This window comes from Athalia rosae, chromosome 2, assembly GCF_917208135.1.
Source record: "Athalia rosae chromosome 2, iyAthRosa1.1, whole genome shotgun sequence".
Taxonomy (NCBI): domain Eukaryota; kingdom Metazoa; phylum Arthropoda; class Insecta; order Hymenoptera; family Athaliidae; genus Athalia; species Athalia rosae.
The window spans coordinates 30,337,902-30,356,270 of NC_064027.1; the positions used below are offsets into that span (position 1 = coordinate 30,337,902).

The following is an 18,369-nucleotide window of genomic DNA, read 5'->3' on the forward strand; positions in this document are numbered from 1 at the left end:
GAGGTTGGTTGGTTGGTTGGTTGCATAAAATAAGGCGCTGTAAATTTTTGTATCTCGTGTATTTGGCACATTATTGCTAGAAACAGTGCAAACTACTTTATTAAGCTACTAGGATGCAATCTATGATACAATAAATGGTATTTCAGTGAGATAAATATTCCATTTTATTCAAAATATCGTATTTCATGCACTTTCTCTCTTTCTCCTCATGTTGGTGCCCATTGTCATGCTACAAATGATTTTCAGTAACATACTAACTGATAATGAACATGAGGGTGTTATCTGATAAATAAATATAATTTAAATTTAATTGCCATGTAGTTAAGTCTCAGCTTTAATCTGGGATGGTTAGTTCGTTGAAATAGATCAGAGCTGCCGCTGCCGAAGTTTGGACCAAGTTGTACACCGGGTGAACTATGTCGACAGAATTCACCTCGCGTTTTCCAATCACCAATGGACTAGGCGAGTTTTGCGCCACTGAGAGACCACTGAGTGCGTAGCATGTGTGGTAAACATCTCTAGGCCTAGAACAGAAATAAAACATTCAGACTCCCGTCTAGAATTTGATTTTTTATCCAGTAGAAGTGCAGCGATACTCATTACTTGTCAGGTTTATCGAGCAATCCTCCCGAAGGATGCTGACAGCATACCAACAGGTATTTTTGCAGTGCTTCTTGATCGTAGAGCCAATGATCAGATTTAAATCCTAGCTCACTCAGAATGGAGTGTAAGAGAGGAAAGGTACCTCCCTGCCAAAAAGAGTAACATCCGTCTACCAATTTGTTTGTTCGGCCTTGAAAACCACCCTCAAGACGCATCTGCCTGTTCACGGTCCACCGCTGAAAGCCAAATTACCATGAGAGTTGCATTTGCGTGAAGTTAAATATAAAATAGGTAATAGAATTAGAGTAATGTACGAACAGGAGACGACATATAAGACAAAAGTGATAAACGGAATTCAAAGGCAGACCTTAATCTGCCAGTCAATTTTTGATATCCTGAATACATCCGTACCAGAAGCGAAGATATGTCGCAGAGCTTGGCACTTTCGAGTAATAGCAGTGCAGCTAAACCACAGAAAGTATATCCCCCATGTGCCTCCATGCCTGGACACCCACCAAACCCACCTTCCCAAGTTTGACATCTTGCTATCCACTCTGCGGTATTCCTGAACATTTCTGAACTGTAAACGTTTGTTAATCTGGCCACAGAAACCGCGCAGTAAACTCCTCTGATATCCACCTCACCACCAACATGCATACTAAATGCTCCATCTTGGTCCCTCAAGGACTTCAAGAAACGCCGAAGACCTTGTCTAGAAATAAGCTATAAATTAGCATAGTTCAGAAACATAATTAAACCATCATTGAGGATTACCTATCAATTGTTTTATAAGCTTCGGGAGTCCCAATGGTGCAAAGTGCGTTCACAGCAGCATAAGTTGGTGCAAGATGTGGCCGTTGGCCTGGACCGCCTCCAAATCCACCTTCTGGAGATTGACATTTAGCAAGGAATCCTGCGATGTGGGAATAGTCTTCGTCATCGAGTGTTTCCCCTAGTATTTGAAGTGCATGAAGAATCCAATAACAAAGCCACGGCCTACTGCTGTCGAGGCACTAACCCAGTGTGTGAGAAAAATTTAGAAGAAGTTTTAATCTCTGGAGTACTTTTTGGTCAAACCATACCAGGAATTACCTCATAGGACTGTGAGAGATGAGTAAGAGATGTTTTGAGGTAAAATATGTGATTGCTTCTTGCCAGTATTGGGAGTTTGCCTTCAAGCTCTTGAAGCTGCCGCGTAACTTGATATATGCGGAAAACGGTGGCTTCGACTTCATCCTGCGAAAAGAAATAGGTACATAGAACAAGTGTTAATCAAAAATCAACAAGGAATCTTGTCCGTGTGCGAACCTGCATGATGGAGGTCGTGGTTTCAAAATTCTCGGTGTCCTGTCGGTCTTTCAGAAGATCCTCGTTAGATTTGAAAATCATTTTATCCTGAGTTTCGCGGTCAGCGTCGATAGATTCCCAGTCCCACATAACCTAAACCAATTACACTAATTTATTTGAATTGCCAGGATTCATAAGCTATGGTAGGCAATACTCGAATTCAGCCCTTCACTTACAGGAAATTTTGTCTAATTACTCTAAATTCCTTGATTTAACTCAGTATACAGAGTGCACGGTGAACAGTGAATATACCCGAACGAAAAGACTCCCTTCTTCCTTGTTCGATCCGCCATTCAATTTGGGAATGATGTGATTTAAATTGTAATTCCGGGGACTGATTTTGCTACTTCACCGTACGAAAAGGAGAATTTTCTAGCATTCTGATTGTCCTAGCAAGTCGCAATTTGTCGCATTGAGGCACGCACCGCTCTGAAATGTTCGGTGACCGCTCGATGCGATAAAGGGGAAGTATTTTTCCTAATTAAAGCAGAAATACTTAACGCAACGATTACGTCAACGTTTACGTATGATTATTTATTAGATAAGAGTCGTTATCATTCAGTAAGTTCTTATATGCAACCCGTTATATTTCATCTATGTATTATTGCGTAGCTTTGGCTGATAGGTCATGTATTTTTGAACCACTCACCCTTTAGAAGGTGCGAGATTCTTCAAATTACCACTTGTTGATCGTTGAACTAGGATACAACTTACCGATACCAATATTAGAAATCTAATTCTGACTTTAAATAAACCAGTTATCTTGAATCAATTTCAGAAACAGATATACACAGTTCTTCCACCGTTGAATAATATTCTGAACAAAGATGTTCAGGTTTTTGAAAAACTATATCTTGGTGAGGAGTTTTAGCAATTCGGTGAGGATAGTCGAAGTGGGTCCAAGGGATGGTCTTCAAAACGAGTCTTTGATAGTCCCAACAGCAACAAAGATCAACTTTATCAACAAGCTTTCCGAGACAGGTCTCAAGACGATTGAAGTAACAAGTTTTGTGTCACCTAAATGGATTCCACAGATGGCAGACAATGAGGAGGTCTTTAAAAGCATTGATATCAAACCTGAAATAAGCTACCCTGTCCTGGTACCCAACCTTCAGGGCTTTGAAAAAGCACTAAGTGCAGGTGTTAAGGAGATTGCAATCTTTGGAGCAGCCTCTGAGGCATTCAGTAGAAAGAATATCAATTGTTCAATTGCAAAGAGCATAGAAAGGTTTTCGCTGGTCACTGAACAAGCTAGGCGAAAAGACGTGAAAATTAGGGGTTACATATCCTGTATTGCAGGGTGTCCTTATGAGGGGGAAACAAAACCATTGGTTGTCGCAAACCTTGCAGCATCTATGTTGGACCTTGGCTGTTACGAAATCTCATTGGGTGACACGATAGGTGTGGGAACTCCAAAAAAAATCAAAGCTTTGCTCAACGAATTACAAAAAGTCTCTTCATCAGATAAAATTTTTGAGCAATACGCTCTCCACTGTCATGATACTTTTGGACAGGCTTTGACCAACATTTATGCAAGCTTAGATTTTGGTATCAGAATATTCGACTCTTCGGTAGCTGGTCTCGGAGGTTGTCCCTATGCTGCCGGAGCTTCTGGAAACGTAGCCACTGAGGATTTACTCTACTTTTTAAATGGGCAAGGACTCGAATCTGGGGTTGATTTGAAAAAGGTTATCGACGTTGGCGATTATATTAGCACCCAAATTGGAAGAGTAAACAGGTCTAAGGTTGGAGTAGCTGTTCTTGCCAAAGAGAAGTTGAACAAAGTTAAATCTTAATCTGTGAGTACAGATGTTGTTAAATTTACACGATTACATCATGATTTGTCACTCAAGATTTCATACTATACATCTTTGGAATCCGCTAAAAAATAGACCGTTTTTATAACAAAATATCTCATTATTCTTATTGCGGTTTCATTAATGAATTAGTATGTTGAAATTCATCTCAGATTTAATTATCGTATATAGACTACTGTATTTCGATTTGATTTGAATTCATTACCAAAATTGAAGAGTGATTACGTCGCAGTTCGATGGAAAACAAGGTGATACAATATTACTACATCACTGAACCGAAAATATCGATGAGTTATGGGAAGTAAATATATTACGTTGGGGCTTAGGAGTGTATACTCTGACACAATGAGATGGATGTTGTAATACTTTATGGAATGAATAAAACTTGCTTAAAATTAGATTTTAAAATACAGTATCGCGTTCATTGATCCCTTCATTAAAAAATTTTCCGCAGAATTCGATCTATTATTAGTTCACATTTGGGTTTCGTCTGAGATCGAATAATATGATACAACTGATGTTACTGACGAATTATAATGCTTTGAATTCATTATATGATCGTGTGGAATTTTTACAGCAAAGTTAAAAATCTTCACAATGTACATCTTACCCACAGTTTATGGCACAATGGATTTTTTTCCATCGGTTTTTATGAGCGGAGTGTCAAACAGCGCTGTTACCTACTCCACTTATTGACTCCAAAAGCGTTGAAAATGAATAAATATTATTCATTTGCCATGGTCCAAATCGTTACGAGATAGTCGAAAATTCCTGCAGTATTGCCTGGGTATCCAACGTGCTCAAATCTATCGATCCTCTTGTATCCATCACGACCTCTCTTACCTATAGTGATTTCATCATAATTATGTTAACAATAACTTCCAATCTTCGAATCATAAAGAAGACTTACCATATTCGTAAAAAACGAAGTATGTTTTGGTTTTTCTGAATATCTTTCATACTGGTCTAAGCTGTCCTGTAACTTGAGTGTGAGACTATCATAATTTTGTATCACTACAGCTAAGATCTGTTCCTCCGTTGGAGTTGAGAGGCTCTGACTCGCGAGCCATGCATCGATCTTTGGAGTGAAGTGATTTATGATATCTCGCACATTTACGAGGCAGTTTGTCAACTTTAGGGCATGTTCTTTGAACTCACAGATTTCACTCGTTGAGTATCTGAGGGCTGGATAAGATATTGGCAATATAATAGCAGGCTGCTTTACAAAATATGTCGCAATTGAATTTTACTTACCCATAGCATTAAGATTTGTGAAGACGGACCGCATCCGGATTATTTCATAAAATAGTTCATCGTAGCTGCTGGGTGACGATAGAAATGTGTCTCCGTAAGTGATAAACAGGTTCAAAATGTTGACAATCTTTAATCATACGATCATAAAGTTACTAAAGCTTGCAGTAACATCAACAGGCTTCTGCAATAACCTACCTGGATGGCGAGATGAAAAATGTTTATTTTTTTGACCAACTGGTTTTCAGAAGAGTTCAGATATTTCAAGAGATTTATTAAAGCAGTCCATAGCTCTCTCCATTGGTAGCCTAGCCTAACGTGGCATCTTTTTTGATAACAAAGCAGTCTTTGCAAAACGCCAATGCACTGAAGGTATAACTCGATTGGAAAATTCTTCATCATGTGCGTAGTTATAAATTCGACAAGTAAGTCTAAAGAAAACATACATTGTGTAAAGAAAAGAAGGTTCTGGAAATAAGATCGACCCTGGAAAAACAACGGTTACCTAGAAGTGTAGCTGCTAATGGTTGGACAAGAGCAACCTTCTCCTGGAGTTTTCGATGCCTCATTGGCAATCTGTGTAACTGTGCTTTAAACGCCAAATTTGCGTCATGTATTAAGCTGTTGGCGTACTGGTCCTCTGCGATGCAGCTCAGTATGAGAAAACATAGTTTAACGTTCCCAGTTATCGCGTCTGTCTTGTTGCCCTGGGTTTTAATTCCCTGCGTGACTATTGAGCTGCAAAACAAATATCCAAATTTGAAGGTGAACTCCGATTCAATTCTTGAACATCTCATACCAATATTCAAAAAATGTGGCCAGCAAATTCACGGGCTGTGCCATGATGTCCTGGGGTTGAGCACCAGGTGCTACTGCATTAGGCCCTAGAGTATTATTTGGTGAAGGTGGGGCACTAGTATCACTTTGTATGTGAGCCAGAGTCGTCACAAAATATCTATTCAAGTGCGTTGCTTCATAGAGGGCGAGCAAAAGCGCATTGTTAGCACGGATTTGTTGTGTCTTAGCTTCCTCTTCTCCTACAAACATACTGCCTACCATGTTCGTTAATGAGGATAACCAGGAGGCCTGAATCTCTGAAGGTAAAAAAAGTTATTCTATTGTAATGATTTCGTCCATTTTTTTATCGCATTACTTTTACCTGCTCTCTGCTGATCAAATTGTCTGCAAAAATCTGTCAGTGACGTAGATATGACTTGTCCATAGCCATTCAGTGCCACTTCGTCATCCAGTATGGAAAGTTTGACGATGTAGGGATTTGCACTTTCATGTTTTCTGTAGTTGACTAGAAGAGTAAGTAGCAGGACTGCGTCATGGCCATGCTGGCCCCTGGATTTCGTCTCCCGTAAGAGCTGAGGAACAATCATAGAAATATCACGTAACTCACAATTAGTTATGAATTCAATAAACTAAACTCTTAGTTAATTATTACAAGATCACCCACCTGTACTAGTGACTCAAATACACTGTTTAACATTACGTATTCAAGCAATGTATTCTGACTGACATTATCTGTCCCTGTGACAATTATCAATAGGAGTTTGAGACATAGGGCTTTTAAACTATCTGGATAGTCACCTGAAAGTGATAATTTAATGTTTCGTAATTATTTAGACTACTCATACTGTTGGTAAGGATATTGAAACACCACCTGTGAGGAAGTTATTGCAGTGTCGCATCAATGTGGTCATTCTCTGCTCAGCAGAATCAAAACCGACCAAAATATCGATCAAGTTGAATCCACAGTCACCTTGGTCTGCTTTTTTGTACATAGCTTGAATAACTGCAGATAATGTTTGAAGGGCATATACCACCCGAATGTGGTGTTCGTGTGCCAGAGTATCGACACAGTGGCAGACTAAAGAGTTTAGATTTTCCTTTATTGTGCTTAACTGGTCTGCAGCTAGGCGTAGAATCTCAATTTCAATGTGTGGTACCTGGGAAACAAAAATATCCTACTATACAAGAAATGTTGTGGATCAGAAATGTGAAGAAGATCCCACAACTATTACCAGATTACCAAATACTTTCTATACACATACATTATATGAATATAAGAATTTCCATGGTATACCTTTGGTTTGAGGAGGAAAAGTTCATCCCAAAAATGTGGGTTTGACAGTGTGGGATCATCACCTTTAAAGAAGCTCTCGTACATGAGCAAGACCTTCTCTTTATACTGTCGTTTGGATCCAGAGCCGCTGCGTTTTCGCATTGCTATAGCCATGTTCACTCCTCAAAATTATTGCAACATTTATTGTAAGTATAACTGAAATATAAAAATGGCTCTAGTACTACACTATTATATTCCGAACTGAACCAACGAAGGAATCAACCCAAAAGCCTTGTAAATATGAAAAAGGCGTTCCAAGTTTCAAGCTTTACAAAATTGTAAAACTTTGGTTGGCAAAGTCGTAATAGGTGCGGCCATAAAAGCATAATGATTACGTATTTAAGTGAATTTTACTAGATAAATCACGGTCTATTTTTAAGATCATTCGTTGGTTTAATTTGATGAATAGATGTTTGAAAAAGTTAGTTTTAAAAACTCACCGCTTAATTATTGGCCACGTATGTGACTTTAACCTGTCAGCGGGAGATAGGATTCTTTAAAAATATCAACACGCTGCTAACCAGTATAGAGAATAACCTCTTCGTTAGACCGATTGAAACTCATATATATTCTTTAAACTGGTTTAAAATTATAACGTTCATGCATTCAAACGTCCATGATCGCCATTTCAAATGAAAGTTTTGACAGCTATCGATGTCAAGTTTAACCGTAACCTCTTGAACCTTTCGTTGTCGAAATAGTTTCGAAGCAGTCCCCCACATTAAGATTATCCACTCTGATTTCGATGATAAACCCACGAAATGGATATCAAACGCGTCATAGATGGTCACAGACAGAGAAGAGTCGCCAACTGTTTGTCCGATTTGCGAAAATATAAAAAAGGAAATATAAAAAAAAGTGCTGACGAAAAACCAAAGATATGCTGCACTCGAAACTAATCTATTCCGCATATAGGAGGTAATTACACGTGATTATACTTTTAAAATATTCGAAATAAATTGATTAAAGTATAGTATCTTTAAACAGTATGTCTTTACCTATTCTTCAGATCATTTGCGAATATTCTGTTGAAACCTGCTGCCAATGGGTTATTGTACTCCCTTCGAGCTAAGCGTTTCTTAAATGATCGTTCAAAACCGAAAGATTCTACGCTACGGAAGAATGGGTACTATGGTTTGATAGGAGCAGCATCTTTCATGGGGCTTTGTTACTACTATACTTTGAATGGGCGCCGAGCTTTTGCTAAGGATCAAGAAAGTGAAAAGATCCCTGTAGGCCCTGGAGAATTTGATAATAGGTATAAATCGTATAGTTTTGAGGAGGTAGCGAAACATGATAACAAGAAAGATGGCATCTGGGTGACGTACAAACGCGGTGTTTACGACATAACGGATTTTATTGATAAACATCCTGGAGGATCAGAGAAAATAAGCATGGCTGCTGGTGCGTCAATTGAACCGTTTTGGATCATATTTTCGAATCACAAGAAACATGAAATCTTTGAGCTCCTGGAATCTATGAGGATAGGAAATACTTCTGAGGAAGAAGCTTTGCAAGACCTTGTAGATGTATATGATCCTTATGCCAAGGAACCAAAGAGACACGAGGCTTTAAAAATCAATAACAAGCAACCTTTTAACGCTGAAACTCCTGCTCCTCTACTAATTCAGAGTTTTCATACATCCACGTAAGCCTACATACGAATATCGTCTTGAGGCAATGTAAGAGTTGATTATCTCATGTCTTCCACTTTTAGAGACCTGTTCTATGTCAGAAATCATCTTCCAGTTCCTGAAATAGATGCAGCAATGTACGAACTGGAATTAGCTCGAGAGAATGTGACAGAAAAAGTCCTCAAATTGGAGGATATAAAAAAATATCCTAAGCATAGCGTTGACTGCTCAATAATGTGTGCTGGCAACAGGAGATCAGAAATGACAGAGGTATATAAAAGAAGAATTATTCTAAGTAATAATACCCTAGACAGATGATGAATTTTTTATTTCAGGTGAAGCCGGTGAAAGGCTTAAACTGGGGAGTAGGTGCAGTGGGAAATGCAACTTGGTCCGGTGCCCGTCTCTGTGACATTCTGAATGACTTGAATATTCGAGAGGAAGATTTTGAGCATGTACAAGTAGGCATTTATCGTAGGTTATCACAGAAACAGTAGGGATTGGTATTCCACGATGTTTATGTTGCAGTTCGAAGGGCTGGACTCGGATCCTTCAAATACTCCCTATGGCTCGAGCATACCTATCAGTAAAGCAATGGATCCGAAAGGGGATGTTATCCTTGCATATGAAATGAATGGAGAGCCATTACCCAGAGATCACGGATATCCGATCAGAGTTGTTGTTCCTGGAGTAGTTGGAGCCAGAAACGTAAAATGGCTAGGTACGAACTTGTTGTTTAACTAGTACAACTCTTCTGATTAATAAACCTGCTATGTTTATCTAGGGAGGATTGTCATCTCAAAACACGAGAGCGATTCACAGTGGCAGCAGGGTGACTACAAAGGATTCTCACCGAGTACAGATTGGAATAATGTTGATTTTTCTACATCACCGGCAATACAAGAACTCCCCGTTATATCTGCTATTTGTGTACCGGAGCCTGGTGATCAAGTGGTGCTTGAGAACGGGAAAATTCAAGTAGAAGGTATGAAGCTCGGCATTTTGGAATAAGGTGATGAATTAATTTTTCTAACTGTTTTATGGATTTTATAAGGGTATGCGTGGTCTGGAGGTGGTCAAAAGATCATCAGAGTCGATGTCACAGCCGACAAAGGAGAGTCGTGGCAAACTGCTCAAATTCTACAACAAGATACAGCGAAACCTGGACGCCACTGGAGCTGGACATTATGGCGCGCTCAAGTTCCGGTGAGAACTGGGGAGAAAGTCGTAGAGATTTGGTCTAAGGCGGTCGACTCATCGTACAACGTTCAACCAGAGTCATTTAAGAATATTTGGAATCTCAGAGGTGTACTGAACAATGCCTACCATAGAGTAAAAGTCGAACTGAAATGAAGTGGGTATTTCGAATAAAGACACCAATGTGAAAACCAATGGACTATTTGTTCTAGAGCTAGTTTGTGAAATTATTTACAGCACAATGTTGTTAACATCACTTTTGTCATCATTTGCTGTAAATAGATAGTCTATGACACCTTCGAAACTGGAGACTATCAACTCGTTCTTGCTGAGATCATGTACTTCGAATAATGGGCTTTCTTTGATCACCCTTTTGCCAATCACCACAATGTATGGATACCCTGTTCTTTTCGCCTCCAACAATCTCTTTCCTATGGTAAATTCTGTTCGGTCGTCAAGAATTGCATCAATCCCAGCCGAGTTTATCATTTTATAAAAGCTTTCCGCGTAATCAGCTGCCAGCTCTTCTTTACTGCCTTTCTTAGGGGGTATAATACAAATTCTGTAGGGTGCCAAAGCAATCGGCCACCTCAGCTCTTCTTCTGTTGATAACTTCTCAATTGCTGCTGCGAGTATGCGAGTCAGGCCAAGCCCAAAACAACCCATCTCTAACGGATGACGCGTTCCATTAACTGAGACCGTTGCATTCAGAGGCTGTGAATATTTTTTTCCTAAGAGAAAAGTGTGCCCAACCTGAAAGCCGAATCTTTGTTGCAGTCCACATTCTCTGAATGTTTTTAGAGTTTTTATATGGAAAGTATGGATACCTCTATGGCTGTATTGTGCTGGAGATGTGTCTGGCACTTCAGACAAGTTGATTCCGAATGTATCTCTGTATTTGCAGAGTAGTTACAACTCGGGCAAGTGGCAATGTTGTCTTCCCCAACATCAGAGAGATAGTGATATTCGTGAGAATGGGAGCCACCAATGAGACCAGCATGTCCAATAACTTATGAAACGCAAATACAAATATAAAATAAGTAATCAATTTGCACAAACATGTCAAATGCGTTCCAAAATCTGGAGAACCTTTAATAAAGTCCACCCCTATTTTCTGGAAAATGGAGTCATATGCTGCACAGACACTTTCGTAAGTTTCTCTTGCCTTTTCAGAATCGACATCAAAAGTGTACAGGTCCTTCATGACAAATTCTCGGCCCCTCAGAAGACCCAGTCGTGGTTTCTTCTCGTCTCGCCACTTACTAGAAATCTGGTATAATCGGAGTGGGAGTGTTTTGGGTGATAGTGGACTGTTCATAGAGATCAGATGCGTGATTGCCTCTTCATACGTCTGAAAGTGGTTGAAACCCTGTTTTACAACAAAGTTTATTTCTTGGCTTTTTTCTTACCAGATCCTAAAGGCTTGATTATTCTACCGGACTCAGAATGTATTCTCTTTTGTGTCGATCTGCCAGCATGAAGAGTTCTTGGATTCCCTCCTCTAAGCGGCCTGTTTTTTTCCAGAGACTACTAGGAGTCAGGTGAGGCATCAATATTTTCTGTGCGCCAATCTTTTCCATTTCCTTGTCGACTAAAGCATGTAATTTATCCAGCGCACGTAGCCCTAAAGGTAGTAGGTTGTACATTCCGCTACTCGCCTGCTTTATTATTCCGACATCAAGCATCAACTAGAAAGGATAGAAAAGCATTAAGTTGAGTAACTGGAAGAAGTTTATGCAGTAATCTGCTCCCAACCTTATGGCTTTTTGAATTAACCTCATTTTGAGGTATGCTATCTTTTGGGACGACGTTAAGTGGCTGGAATAATCGTGACACACGGTTGACGTGGTGCAATAACTTTTTGGACATGTTTCAACAAAGAATGTTTGAAATATTCAGCAGCTAACATTTATTTGTACATTCGAGCGTGGATTGTAATGATCGTACGTACTACCATCAAAGCAATGGTAGCAACTGATGAAAGCATAGGATGCGACTGATCGCCGGAAGAATTTTAACACAACACGGGTAGTACCGCATCAGAGATTATTGGTTTTATCGTCTGCTACGTATTCTGCTAGCTGTCAACGCTGTCAACTGCACGCGTTATATCCAGAGCCATAACTTATGCTATAGATAAGGAAGAACATCTTGAACGCATTCATCAAATTATGAGTATCCGTTCAGCTTCTAGCTAGTGTAAAAATGCTCAACGACTGGAAAGATAACCTTAGAATATTCTACGCAAACTTGACGTGGTTTTACGTGGCGAGTATAATGATTTCGTGCCTTGCCATTGCCCTGGTATCGTGGGGAAATTCCCTCTTCAAAATAAATCGGGTATTCATTTATTCTATTTTTTTTTTGCTCACAGTATTACAGTCCGAATTCTATTCATACTATTCATCAATTAATAGGACATTCATGAAGATGATACGGACGACCGGGAACTATCAACAGAGTCAACTGAACACAGCTTCCAAACGCAGTATAAGTTAGCTAGACAAAAATTAACAGAACAACCTCTGACGCCGGAGCAACGTTCCAAAGAAAGAGAGTAAGGAAATAGATATTCATGGGGTAAAATAAGCCCTGTAAATTTTTTTTGAGATCATGCTTAATTATATGTGATTAATTCAGGGCAGAGACACAACAGTTGACAGCTATCTTAAAGCTTCTGCAACAGCAAAGCGACACCTTCCAGGTCTCTTCAATGCATCAACTAGAAGACCAGCTTAAACTTTACAGAAAGTAGTCTGGAACAATTAAGGGGCCAGGCATGTGCTGTTCAATTTTTGTACAATAATATCTTATATTCAGGTAATGAAGTGTACAGATTTTAAATTTTTTTCCGGTGTGAATGAAGATCCAATGATATGACTAATGACTCGGAAACCTTTTGAATTATACATCCATAATTTCATGGGTCTTTTTCATACAATGTACAGATTTTTCAAAAGCAAAACCATATCCTTGTACTATTGCTATTGTAATTTAATGTTATATTGTAACTAAATCTATATTTATATACATGGTTGTGATTTATGGTTATGGATTAATAGGATAAATATGTATGACATGTAATATAATCATCGTGATCGATTGTGACTGAGTAATGTTCAATAAATTTCAAAGCGTGTTAAAGAATTTGGCTGGCGTGTTGCGAAAATTGGCAATACATTGGCACCCAACCCGTGAACATTGAGGAATATGCCGTGACCAAACTTTTGACGTTTTGATTAACAAACAAAAATGGCAGATATGCCGAAAGGTGAAATGAAGGATTTCCGAGGCTTCGCCATAACAAAAAGTCAATGCATTTAATGTGTTGTGGTGTTATTTTTCGGGTGTTCTGTGATTTACAGAGAATGAGGTGATTTTCCACGTTGAATTATAAGTATGTCTTCTAAGAGGTAGATTAAAAAATTTCGATTTCTTTTCTCAGGTTATCTTGACACAGCCGGCGATAAGTGTGCACAATGTTTATTTTCCCGGAGTATACCGCTTTAGGATTACAAAAAAGTTCTAACGAAAAGACTTTATACTACAGAATAATATTATACCTTTCTTAAATGTAAGCGTCAACCATGACGTCAGCTGAGCAGTTTATAAGCCTCATAACTGTGGCAAGTGCTAAAAAATTAGCCGCAGCACTTGTGCTTTGCTTTATTACATATCATGGAATTATGCATCTCATTTACAGTGAGTTTAATTTCAGTAATATAAATAAATACTATACTCAATGGCTATTCTATAACTGCCAACTAATACTCGTATCTATATATATATATATATATATAGGTAGTGACTCTTGCCGTTGGCTTTTGACGGAGGGTCGATATAAAGGAGACAAGGAATGGCAACCCTATGGGTGCATGATGCATCATTACACTCAAACGTAACAAATTTCAGTAATTATTTCCATAGTTAGCTTTTCAAATTTATCAGGATTCTGAAATCTGAAAGATGTTAAATTATGGATTTGGATTTAGGGATAGTCGAAGGTGCCTCAGATATTTGGCCTTCATGGGTCATAGAAATCATTTTACATTTTCTGGGGACTCGAGAGTGAGGCAACTGTACAAAACCTTCGTATCTCAGTTCACGGTTGATAGAAAATCTTCAGACTTGGCAGAGTTACCCGATAATTCGGATCTCAGCTTTAGCGATGCTCAATTAAGACTGAATGTCCAGTTCCTCTGGAGACCAAGACTGGATGATGATATGATAAAAGACTTTAAGTCTCAGATGGTAATAAACTCTGAAACTCATATAATAATTATGAAAATGTAAAACCTGAGTAATTTCAGGATGGTGTGGCCCCTAGTATGATAATTGCGGGTTGTGCAGCAGCTGACATTCTTGCCAACAATGCCAGCGAAACTCAGCTCTATTCCGATTACAGTAAAAGGCTTGTAAGGCTGGTTCAACCTGCAGATGCACTTGCAAAAAAAGGGATTAGGATGCTTTGGATCATGCAGGATCCAGTGATAACAGGGAGGCTTCCTTCGCAGCTTTCCAGTGTTGATAACAGAAAGATTAATGTCTGCAACAAAGCAGCCACGGAGGTATGATTACTTTAAAATGTTCTTTTGGTATTTCTTTTGTCCTAAGTGTCAAAAGTTAGTCGAGATTTGCAATCTCTTGTAGATCTTGTCCCACAGTAGTGTTCATCTTTGGGAGAGTAGTAGACTTGTCGGGGCTGGTGTCTTGGAACAAAGCCCCGATGGATATCTAGCCAGCCCTCTTTCCCTCCGTCACAAGGTTCAGCTCCTACTCAATAGCTACTGCAACGATCACATGAACTTTGATGACGGAAGCTGCTGCAGTTATCCGGAAGCTGCGACAACGCTCCAATTACTAACGTTCTCCGTTCTTGCTCTGTGGTGAGCATCTACTTGAAGAGATTTATGAAATACTAAAAGCCAAATCCTCAAATATTCCTTCTTATTTCAGCACAGTAATGGGTGGCAGCGCATGGATTTACCGGAAAATATCCAAACAACGTTCGGGTCATTCGTACTCACGTGTGACTTTGCAGGAAGTAGAACGTAGCGAAGATACAATCGAGTGCGATGATCCGAAACTTGAGCAGCCCCAAGAGCAGGACTTCTACTCTTTGATAACATCATTGGCTCTTCTTTCTGTGATTTTAGCATACTTCTATCTCTGTGATAGGTGAGGCGAGTTTCGAACGTTGACATATTGAAAACTGATCGAAATATTCTCTCAATATATTTGCAGGACAAATTTCTTCATGAAAGAAAACAAGTACTACAGCGAGTTTAGCTTCTGGCTACCTCTAGGCTATATTTTAGCACTCGGCTTGTTTTTCACGGAAGAACGAGAGGGTGGTTCAAGAGCCCTAAATAGAGAGCAGACGGACGAGTGGAGAGGATTGATGCAGGCTGTTGTATTGATATACCACGTAACAGGGGCAAGGAATGTCTTACCGATTTACATGCATTTAAGATTAATCAACTCTGCTTACTTATTTCTTTCTGGCTATGGGCATTTCTGTTACTTCTGGCAAAGGGGTGACGTATCCCTAGTGAGATTTGCAAGGGTAAGGATCCTACTTCTTTAAAATTGTGTGACAACTTCCTTGTGAAATATTTCGGTTATATTACAGGTGCTTTTCCGGCTGAACCTCCTTACCGTGTCGTTGTGTTTGTGTATGAATCGTCCGTACCAATTCTACCATTTTGTTCCCTTAGTTTCATTCTGGTTTCTCATCGTCTATGTTCTTGCGTGGCTCCCACCTCGTGTACACTCAGGTAGTCTGGCTGAACACGGGCCAAGGGCGCTGCTCTATTTAGCTCTAAAGCTCCTCGGTTTGATGAGCGTTATTACCGTTCTCTACATGTCTGAGGTTTGCAGCACCTTTACTTGGTTACGTCAACGAAAATCCTGATATTGAAATATTAAAATTATTTACAGGTCTTCTTTGAGAAAGTATTTGTCACGCGTCCGTGGAAGGCACTATTTGTTACAACTGATGACGACATAAGAGAATGGTGGTCTCGATGGAGAGTAGACAGATATAGTGTGGCTTGGGGAGTTGGATTTGGAGCAGGTTTACTTGCTCTGCAAAGGCTCGATCACGTTCCAGGGATTGCTTTGGCACCTCTTCTTGCGCTCGCCTCCCTGGTTGCCTATACCATATTTACAATAATTTGTCATTCCGCGTCCGAGTGCGAAGAAGTTCATTCCTATGTCGCTTTTATACCAGTAATTGCTGCTTCTTGTTCTTCATAGTCTTGGCTACTTGTTTTTCCGTTAATCTCACATCATCTCTTCAGATTATTGGCTACATCTATCTCAGAAATGCGACGATAGCGCTGCGAGGAAAACACTCCGTGCTTCTCGCGGGATTAGGCCGTATCAGTCTAGAAGCACTCGTGGGTCAGGGACATGTTTGGCTGGCTGCTGATTCCCACGGAGTTCTGGTGCTCTTGCCCAGATTCCCTGTGCTCAATTTGCTCGTTACATCGTTCATCTTCATTTGCGCGAGTCATGAGGTAGTAATGAAATTACTGGCAATGCAACCGGATCTACTCTAATTTTATTGTTTCTACCTCAGATTTGCAGGCTCACACACGTCCTCGCCCCCTATGCTGTGCCGAATGATTGGAGGCACGTTGCTCGTAATCTGCTACTCTTCATTGCAGTTCTAGTACCAATTGGGATACACGATGGAATGTTCTGATAAATAATTTCAAGGTACGGTTTTATGTAAATAATTTATTAGGTCTACTTCAGAGACGAGAAAATGTGAAACACTGAATTAATTATCTTATCCAATCACATATCATGTACAAAAACATTTCTGCTTCTTGTGTTTTATGTACAGTCTATCGATTACTTGATCGCTCCTCATGTTTTGCCATCTAAATGTCTACACGCCCATTTTTCTAGCTAAAATCCAATATACAAATGAACTAACTATTCCCTCATGTAGAGCTTATTATTTGACCATACCGGCCTTTATTTTTTCGGCATTTTACTTAAAAAACCAGAGAAATTGCCTAGTATTAAATGTGCTAATGACAAACCTTCATCATGGAACGTTTTTTAACTCAGCTTTTGGTTTATCATGTTTCACCTGACTCGTATAAACATCGTATCCTAACGATATGGTATTGTCATAGAGTACCCTGAACCTTGTAGGAAGGAAGTAAAAATTGAATATCTGGGCTGGTGGCCAGACAATCCATTCAGCAACATACAGTCTATAGGCCTTGTCTTTTATTTCCTGTTTGAATTCCGGCCAAGTGGTTCTCTCCAAGATTCCAAGAGTGACGAAGAACATTGCTATGCAGAGAGGAGAGCAGACCATTTGATCAACGAAAACTTTTTTCAACACAATACCTATGCTCCGACCTGGCATCTTTCGGTCCAAATATTTATACCAGTGATGACATACTATGCCAACTGACATGCCAGATATAGCCATATGCCTTGTTCGAGTTGGACTCCATTTTTCCCAGTCACCCTTAACAGGTTGAAGAAGGATATAAGACACATGTCTGACATCTTAAATATATCGACAGTTTGTTGTATTACCTGGAGAATCTCATAGTGTTGTTCCAGCGTGTCTCCTACGCCGGATAAGGAGATCGAAATGGCAATATTTGTGTAGAATAAGTTCTTCGTAGAGAATAGTTTATCCTTGACTTTGTTCACTTTGCTGACAAAAACACCCAACCCCCGGGTGAGGGTCATTCTCTGAAAATAAACGAGATATTATAGGTATAATTATGTGTATATTAGGAATCAAGCTTTCCAGGGTTAATGGATTAGAATTCTCATTTTCAATGAATGGGCAGCAATTAACGTTATAAGTTTATGGGAATTGATGAGTGTCTCATGAACTCACAGTAAATTTGAATGTGTATTAAGCCAGTTGTATTCGCCTTGAAATTAACTAACCGCGCTCAAAAGGGACCGTTTCAAGAGAACGAAAAAATTCGAGGTTATCATCATCGCGACCACATTGACGATTTATAATCGCGATCATACTCAGTGTGATAATATACGTCGAATTTTGAGTAAAACCGAAGAAATGCATGAACGGATTTACGTTACCAATCAATCGAGGACAGTTTTTAAATGGTTTAAAATCTCTACCAATACGAATTGACAGCAGACAAGGAGCCACACGGTAAATGTCGAGGGAACTGGTGTTGCTACCAATCTACATTTAACGGTTGCGCATACGGATGCCAGTTCAATATGATCTCATAGAGATGTCGATTACGTATCAATTGTACGTACGTACGTACTCATACATGGACGTGAAGAATATATTTCTCACGTCCATGTAGTACATACTTATAGCACTCAATTGTACACCAGGTATGGAATGGCCACTCCATTCTTAGTGAGA

At 39.5% G+C, this 18,369-nt stretch overlaps 7 protein-coding genes across 12 annotated transcripts; 3 read left to right on the forward strand and 4 right to left on the reverse strand.

Annotated features, from left to right (window-relative positions):
• Positions 1 to 40: 40 nt before the first annotated feature.
• LOC105688291 (protein farnesyltransferase subunit beta) lies at positions 41 to 2,269 on the reverse strand. Its single transcript, XM_012404442.3, has 7 exons — positions 2,127 to 2,269; positions 1,912 to 2,043; positions 1,696 to 1,839; positions 1,378 to 1,616; positions 1,015 to 1,315; positions 604 to 839; positions 41 to 524 (listed from the first exon to the last, which is right to left on the reverse strand). Exons 2-7 carry the CDS (start codon positions 2,038 to 2,040, stop codon positions 335 to 337), a joined length of 1,239 nt encoding a protein of 412 aa, XP_012259865.2. The 5' UTR covers positions 2,041 to 2,043; positions 2,127 to 2,269; the 3' UTR covers positions 41 to 334.
• A 101-nt stretch (positions 2,270 to 2,370) lies between these two features.
• On the forward strand, positions 2,371 to 4,165 carry LOC105688292 (hydroxymethylglutaryl-CoA lyase, mitochondrial). 2 transcript variants are annotated; one of them, XM_020853815.2, is made up of 2 exons: positions 2,371 to 2,511; positions 2,729 to 4,165. In XM_020853815.2, the coding sequence occupies exon 2, from the start codon at positions 2,778 to 2,780 to the stop codon at positions 3,744 to 3,746; it is 969 nt and encodes a 322-aa protein (XP_020709474.2). In that variant the 5' UTR covers positions 2,371 to 2,511; positions 2,729 to 2,777; the 3' UTR covers positions 3,747 to 4,165. The 2 variants fall into 2 exon arrangements, with proteins under 2 accessions (XP_020709474.2, XP_012259866.2); XM_012404443.3 differs by having other exon boundaries at positions 2,482 to 2,609.
• Positions 4,119 to 7,731, reverse strand: LOC105688286 (armadillo-like helical domain-containing protein 3). The gene is made up of 11 exons (XM_012404438.2): positions 7,590 to 7,731; positions 7,111 to 7,305; positions 6,688 to 6,973; positions 6,481 to 6,614; positions 6,178 to 6,388; positions 5,818 to 6,112; positions 5,524 to 5,756; positions 5,217 to 5,449; positions 5,022 to 5,148; positions 4,678 to 4,952; positions 4,119 to 4,610 (listed from the first exon to the last, which is right to left on the reverse strand). Exons 2-11 carry the CDS (start codon positions 7,261 to 7,263, stop codon positions 4,518 to 4,520), a joined length of 2,040 nt encoding a protein of 679 aa, XP_012259861.2. The 5' UTR covers positions 7,264 to 7,305; positions 7,590 to 7,731; the 3' UTR covers positions 4,119 to 4,517.
• Positions 7,732 to 7,932: 201 nt separating this feature from the next.
• On the forward strand, positions 7,933 to 17,158 carry LOC105688211. Its single transcript, XM_048649226.1, has 24 exons — positions 7,933 to 8,067; positions 8,159 to 8,797; positions 8,867 to 9,053; positions 9,119 to 9,244; positions 9,312 to 9,504; positions 9,568 to 9,768; positions 9,838 to 10,133; positions 10,782 to 10,874; positions 12,168 to 12,284; positions 12,398 to 12,537; positions 12,621 to 12,731; positions 12,929 to 12,969; positions 13,560 to 13,682; positions 13,782 to 13,878; positions 13,973 to 14,231; positions 14,291 to 14,548; positions 14,631 to 14,866; positions 14,937 to 15,158; positions 15,225 to 15,546; positions 15,613 to 15,852; positions 15,921 to 16,211; positions 16,283 to 16,501; positions 16,564 to 16,703; positions 17,132 to 17,158. Exons 1-23 carry the CDS (start codon positions 8,030 to 8,032, stop codon positions 16,687 to 16,689), a joined length of 4,575 nt encoding a protein of 1,524 aa, XP_048505183.1. The 5' UTR covers positions 7,933 to 8,029; the 3' UTR covers positions 16,690 to 16,703; positions 17,132 to 17,158.
• Positions 10,166 to 13,671, reverse strand: LOC105688290 (probable proline--tRNA ligase, mitochondrial). Of its 2 annotated transcripts, none has more exons than XM_020853814.2 (5): positions 13,544 to 13,671; positions 11,417 to 11,668; positions 11,070 to 11,331; positions 10,808 to 10,989; positions 10,166 to 10,733 (listed from the first exon to the last, which is right to left on the reverse strand). In XM_020853814.2, the coding sequence occupies exons 2-5, from the start codon at positions 11,663 to 11,665 to the stop codon at positions 10,212 to 10,214; spliced, it is 1,215 nt and encodes a 404-aa protein (XP_020709473.1). In that variant the 5' UTR covers positions 11,666 to 11,668; positions 13,544 to 13,671; the 3' UTR covers positions 10,166 to 10,211. The 2 variants fall into 2 exon arrangements, with proteins under 2 accessions (XP_020709473.1, XP_012259864.1); XM_012404441.3 differs by lacking the exon at positions 13,544 to 13,671 and adding an exon at positions 11,736 to 11,954.
• On the forward strand, positions 12,077 to 13,127 carry LOC105688294. The gene is made up of 3 exons (XM_012404449.3): positions 12,077 to 12,320; positions 12,398 to 12,537; positions 12,621 to 13,127. The coding sequence occupies exons 1-3, from the start codon at positions 12,186 to 12,188 to the stop codon at positions 12,733 to 12,735; spliced, it is 390 nt and encodes a 129-aa protein (XP_012259872.1). The 5' UTR covers positions 12,077 to 12,185; the 3' UTR covers positions 12,736 to 13,127.
• On the reverse strand, positions 16,710 to 18,345 carry LOC105688293 (mpv17-like protein 2). Of its 4 annotated transcripts, none has more exons than XM_012404444.3 (3): positions 17,913 to 18,345; positions 17,547 to 17,708; positions 16,710 to 17,475 (listed from the first exon to the last, which is right to left on the reverse strand). In XM_012404444.3, the coding sequence occupies exons 1-3, from the start codon at positions 17,964 to 17,966 to the stop codon at positions 17,041 to 17,043; spliced, it is 651 nt and encodes a 216-aa protein (XP_012259867.2). In that variant the 5' UTR covers positions 17,967 to 18,345; the 3' UTR covers positions 16,710 to 17,040. The 4 variants fall into 4 exon arrangements, with proteins under 4 accessions (XP_012259867.2, XP_012259871.1, XP_012259870.1 ...); XM_012404448.3 differs by having other exon boundaries at positions 18,111 to 18,337; XM_012404447.3 differs by having other exon boundaries at positions 18,069 to 18,337.
• Positions 18,346 to 18,369: the final 24 nt, after the last annotated feature.

Coding starts and splice junctions, on each gene's coding strand:
- LOC105688294 (XM_012404449.3), top strand. CDS start 12,186: ATGCTCAACGACTGGAAAGATAACCTTAGAATATTCTACGCAAACTTG. Junction 12,321..12,397: donor CCCTCTTCAAAATAAATCGG/GTATTCATTTAT, acceptor ATCAATTAATAG/GACATTCATGAAGATGATAC. Junction 12,538..12,620: donor CAACGTTCCAAAGAAAGAGA/GTAAGGAAATAG, acceptor TGATTAATTCAG/GGCAGAGACACAACAGTTGA.
- LOC105688211 (XM_048649226.1), top strand. CDS start 8,030: ATGCTGCACTCGAAACTAATCTATTCCGCATATAGGAG. Junction 12,285..12,397: donor CGTGCCTTGCCATTGCCCTG/GTATCGTGGGGA, acceptor ATCAATTAATAG/GACATTCATGAAGATGATAC. Junction 12,538..12,620: donor CAACGTTCCAAAGAAAGAGA/GTAAGGAAATAG, acceptor TGATTAATTCAG/GGCAGAGACACAACAGTTGA.
- LOC105688293 (XM_012404444.3), bottom strand. CDS start 17,966: ATGATGATAACCTCGAATTTTTTCGTTCTCTTGAAACGGTCCCTTTTG. Junction 17,709..17,912: donor AACGGTCCCTTTTGAGCGCG/GTTAGTTAATTT, acceptor GTTTATTTTCAG/AGAATGACCCTCACCCGGGG. Junction 17,476..17,546: donor AACACTATGAGATTCTCCAG/GTAATACAACAA, acceptor CAACCTGTTAAG/GGTGACTGGGAAAAATGGAG.
- LOC105688286 (XM_012404438.2), bottom strand. CDS start 7,263: ATGGCTATAGCAATGCGAAAACGCAGCGGCTCTGGATCCAAACGACAG. Junction 5,450..5,523: donor ATTAGCAGCTACACTTCTAG/GTAACCGTTGTT, acceptor TGTTTTCTTTAG/ACTTACTTGTCGAATTTATA. Junction 5,149..5,216: donor TTTTTCATCTCGCCATCCAG/GTAGGTTATTGC, acceptor GTATGATTAAAG/ATTGTCAACATTTTGAACCT.
- LOC105688290 (XM_012404441.3), bottom strand. CDS start 11,849: ATGTCCAAAAAGTTATTGCACCACGTCAACCGTGTGTCACGATTATTC. Junction 11,669..11,735: donor TTAATTCAAAAAGCCATAAG/GTTGGGAGCAGA, acceptor TATCCTTTCTAG/TTGATGCTTGATGTCGGAAT. Junction 10,734..10,807: donor AGCACAATACAGCCATAGAG/GTATCCATACTT, acceptor TTCGGCTTTCAG/GTTGGGCACACTTTTCTCTT.
- LOC105688291 (XM_012404442.3), bottom strand. CDS start 2,040: ATGTGGGACTGGGAATCTATCGACGCTGACCGCGAAACTCAGGATAAA. Junction 840..1,014: donor GCGACATATCTTCGCTTCTG/GTACGGATGTAT, acceptor TTTGGCTTTCAG/CGGTGGACCGTGAACAGGCA. Junction 525..603: donor TTGCTCGATAAACCTGACAA/GTAATGAGTATC, acceptor TTTCTGTTCTAG/GCCTAGAGATGTTTACCACA.
- LOC105688292 (XM_020853815.2), top strand. CDS start 2,778: ATGTTCAGGTTTTTGAAAAACTATATCTTGGTGAGGAGTTTTAGCAAT.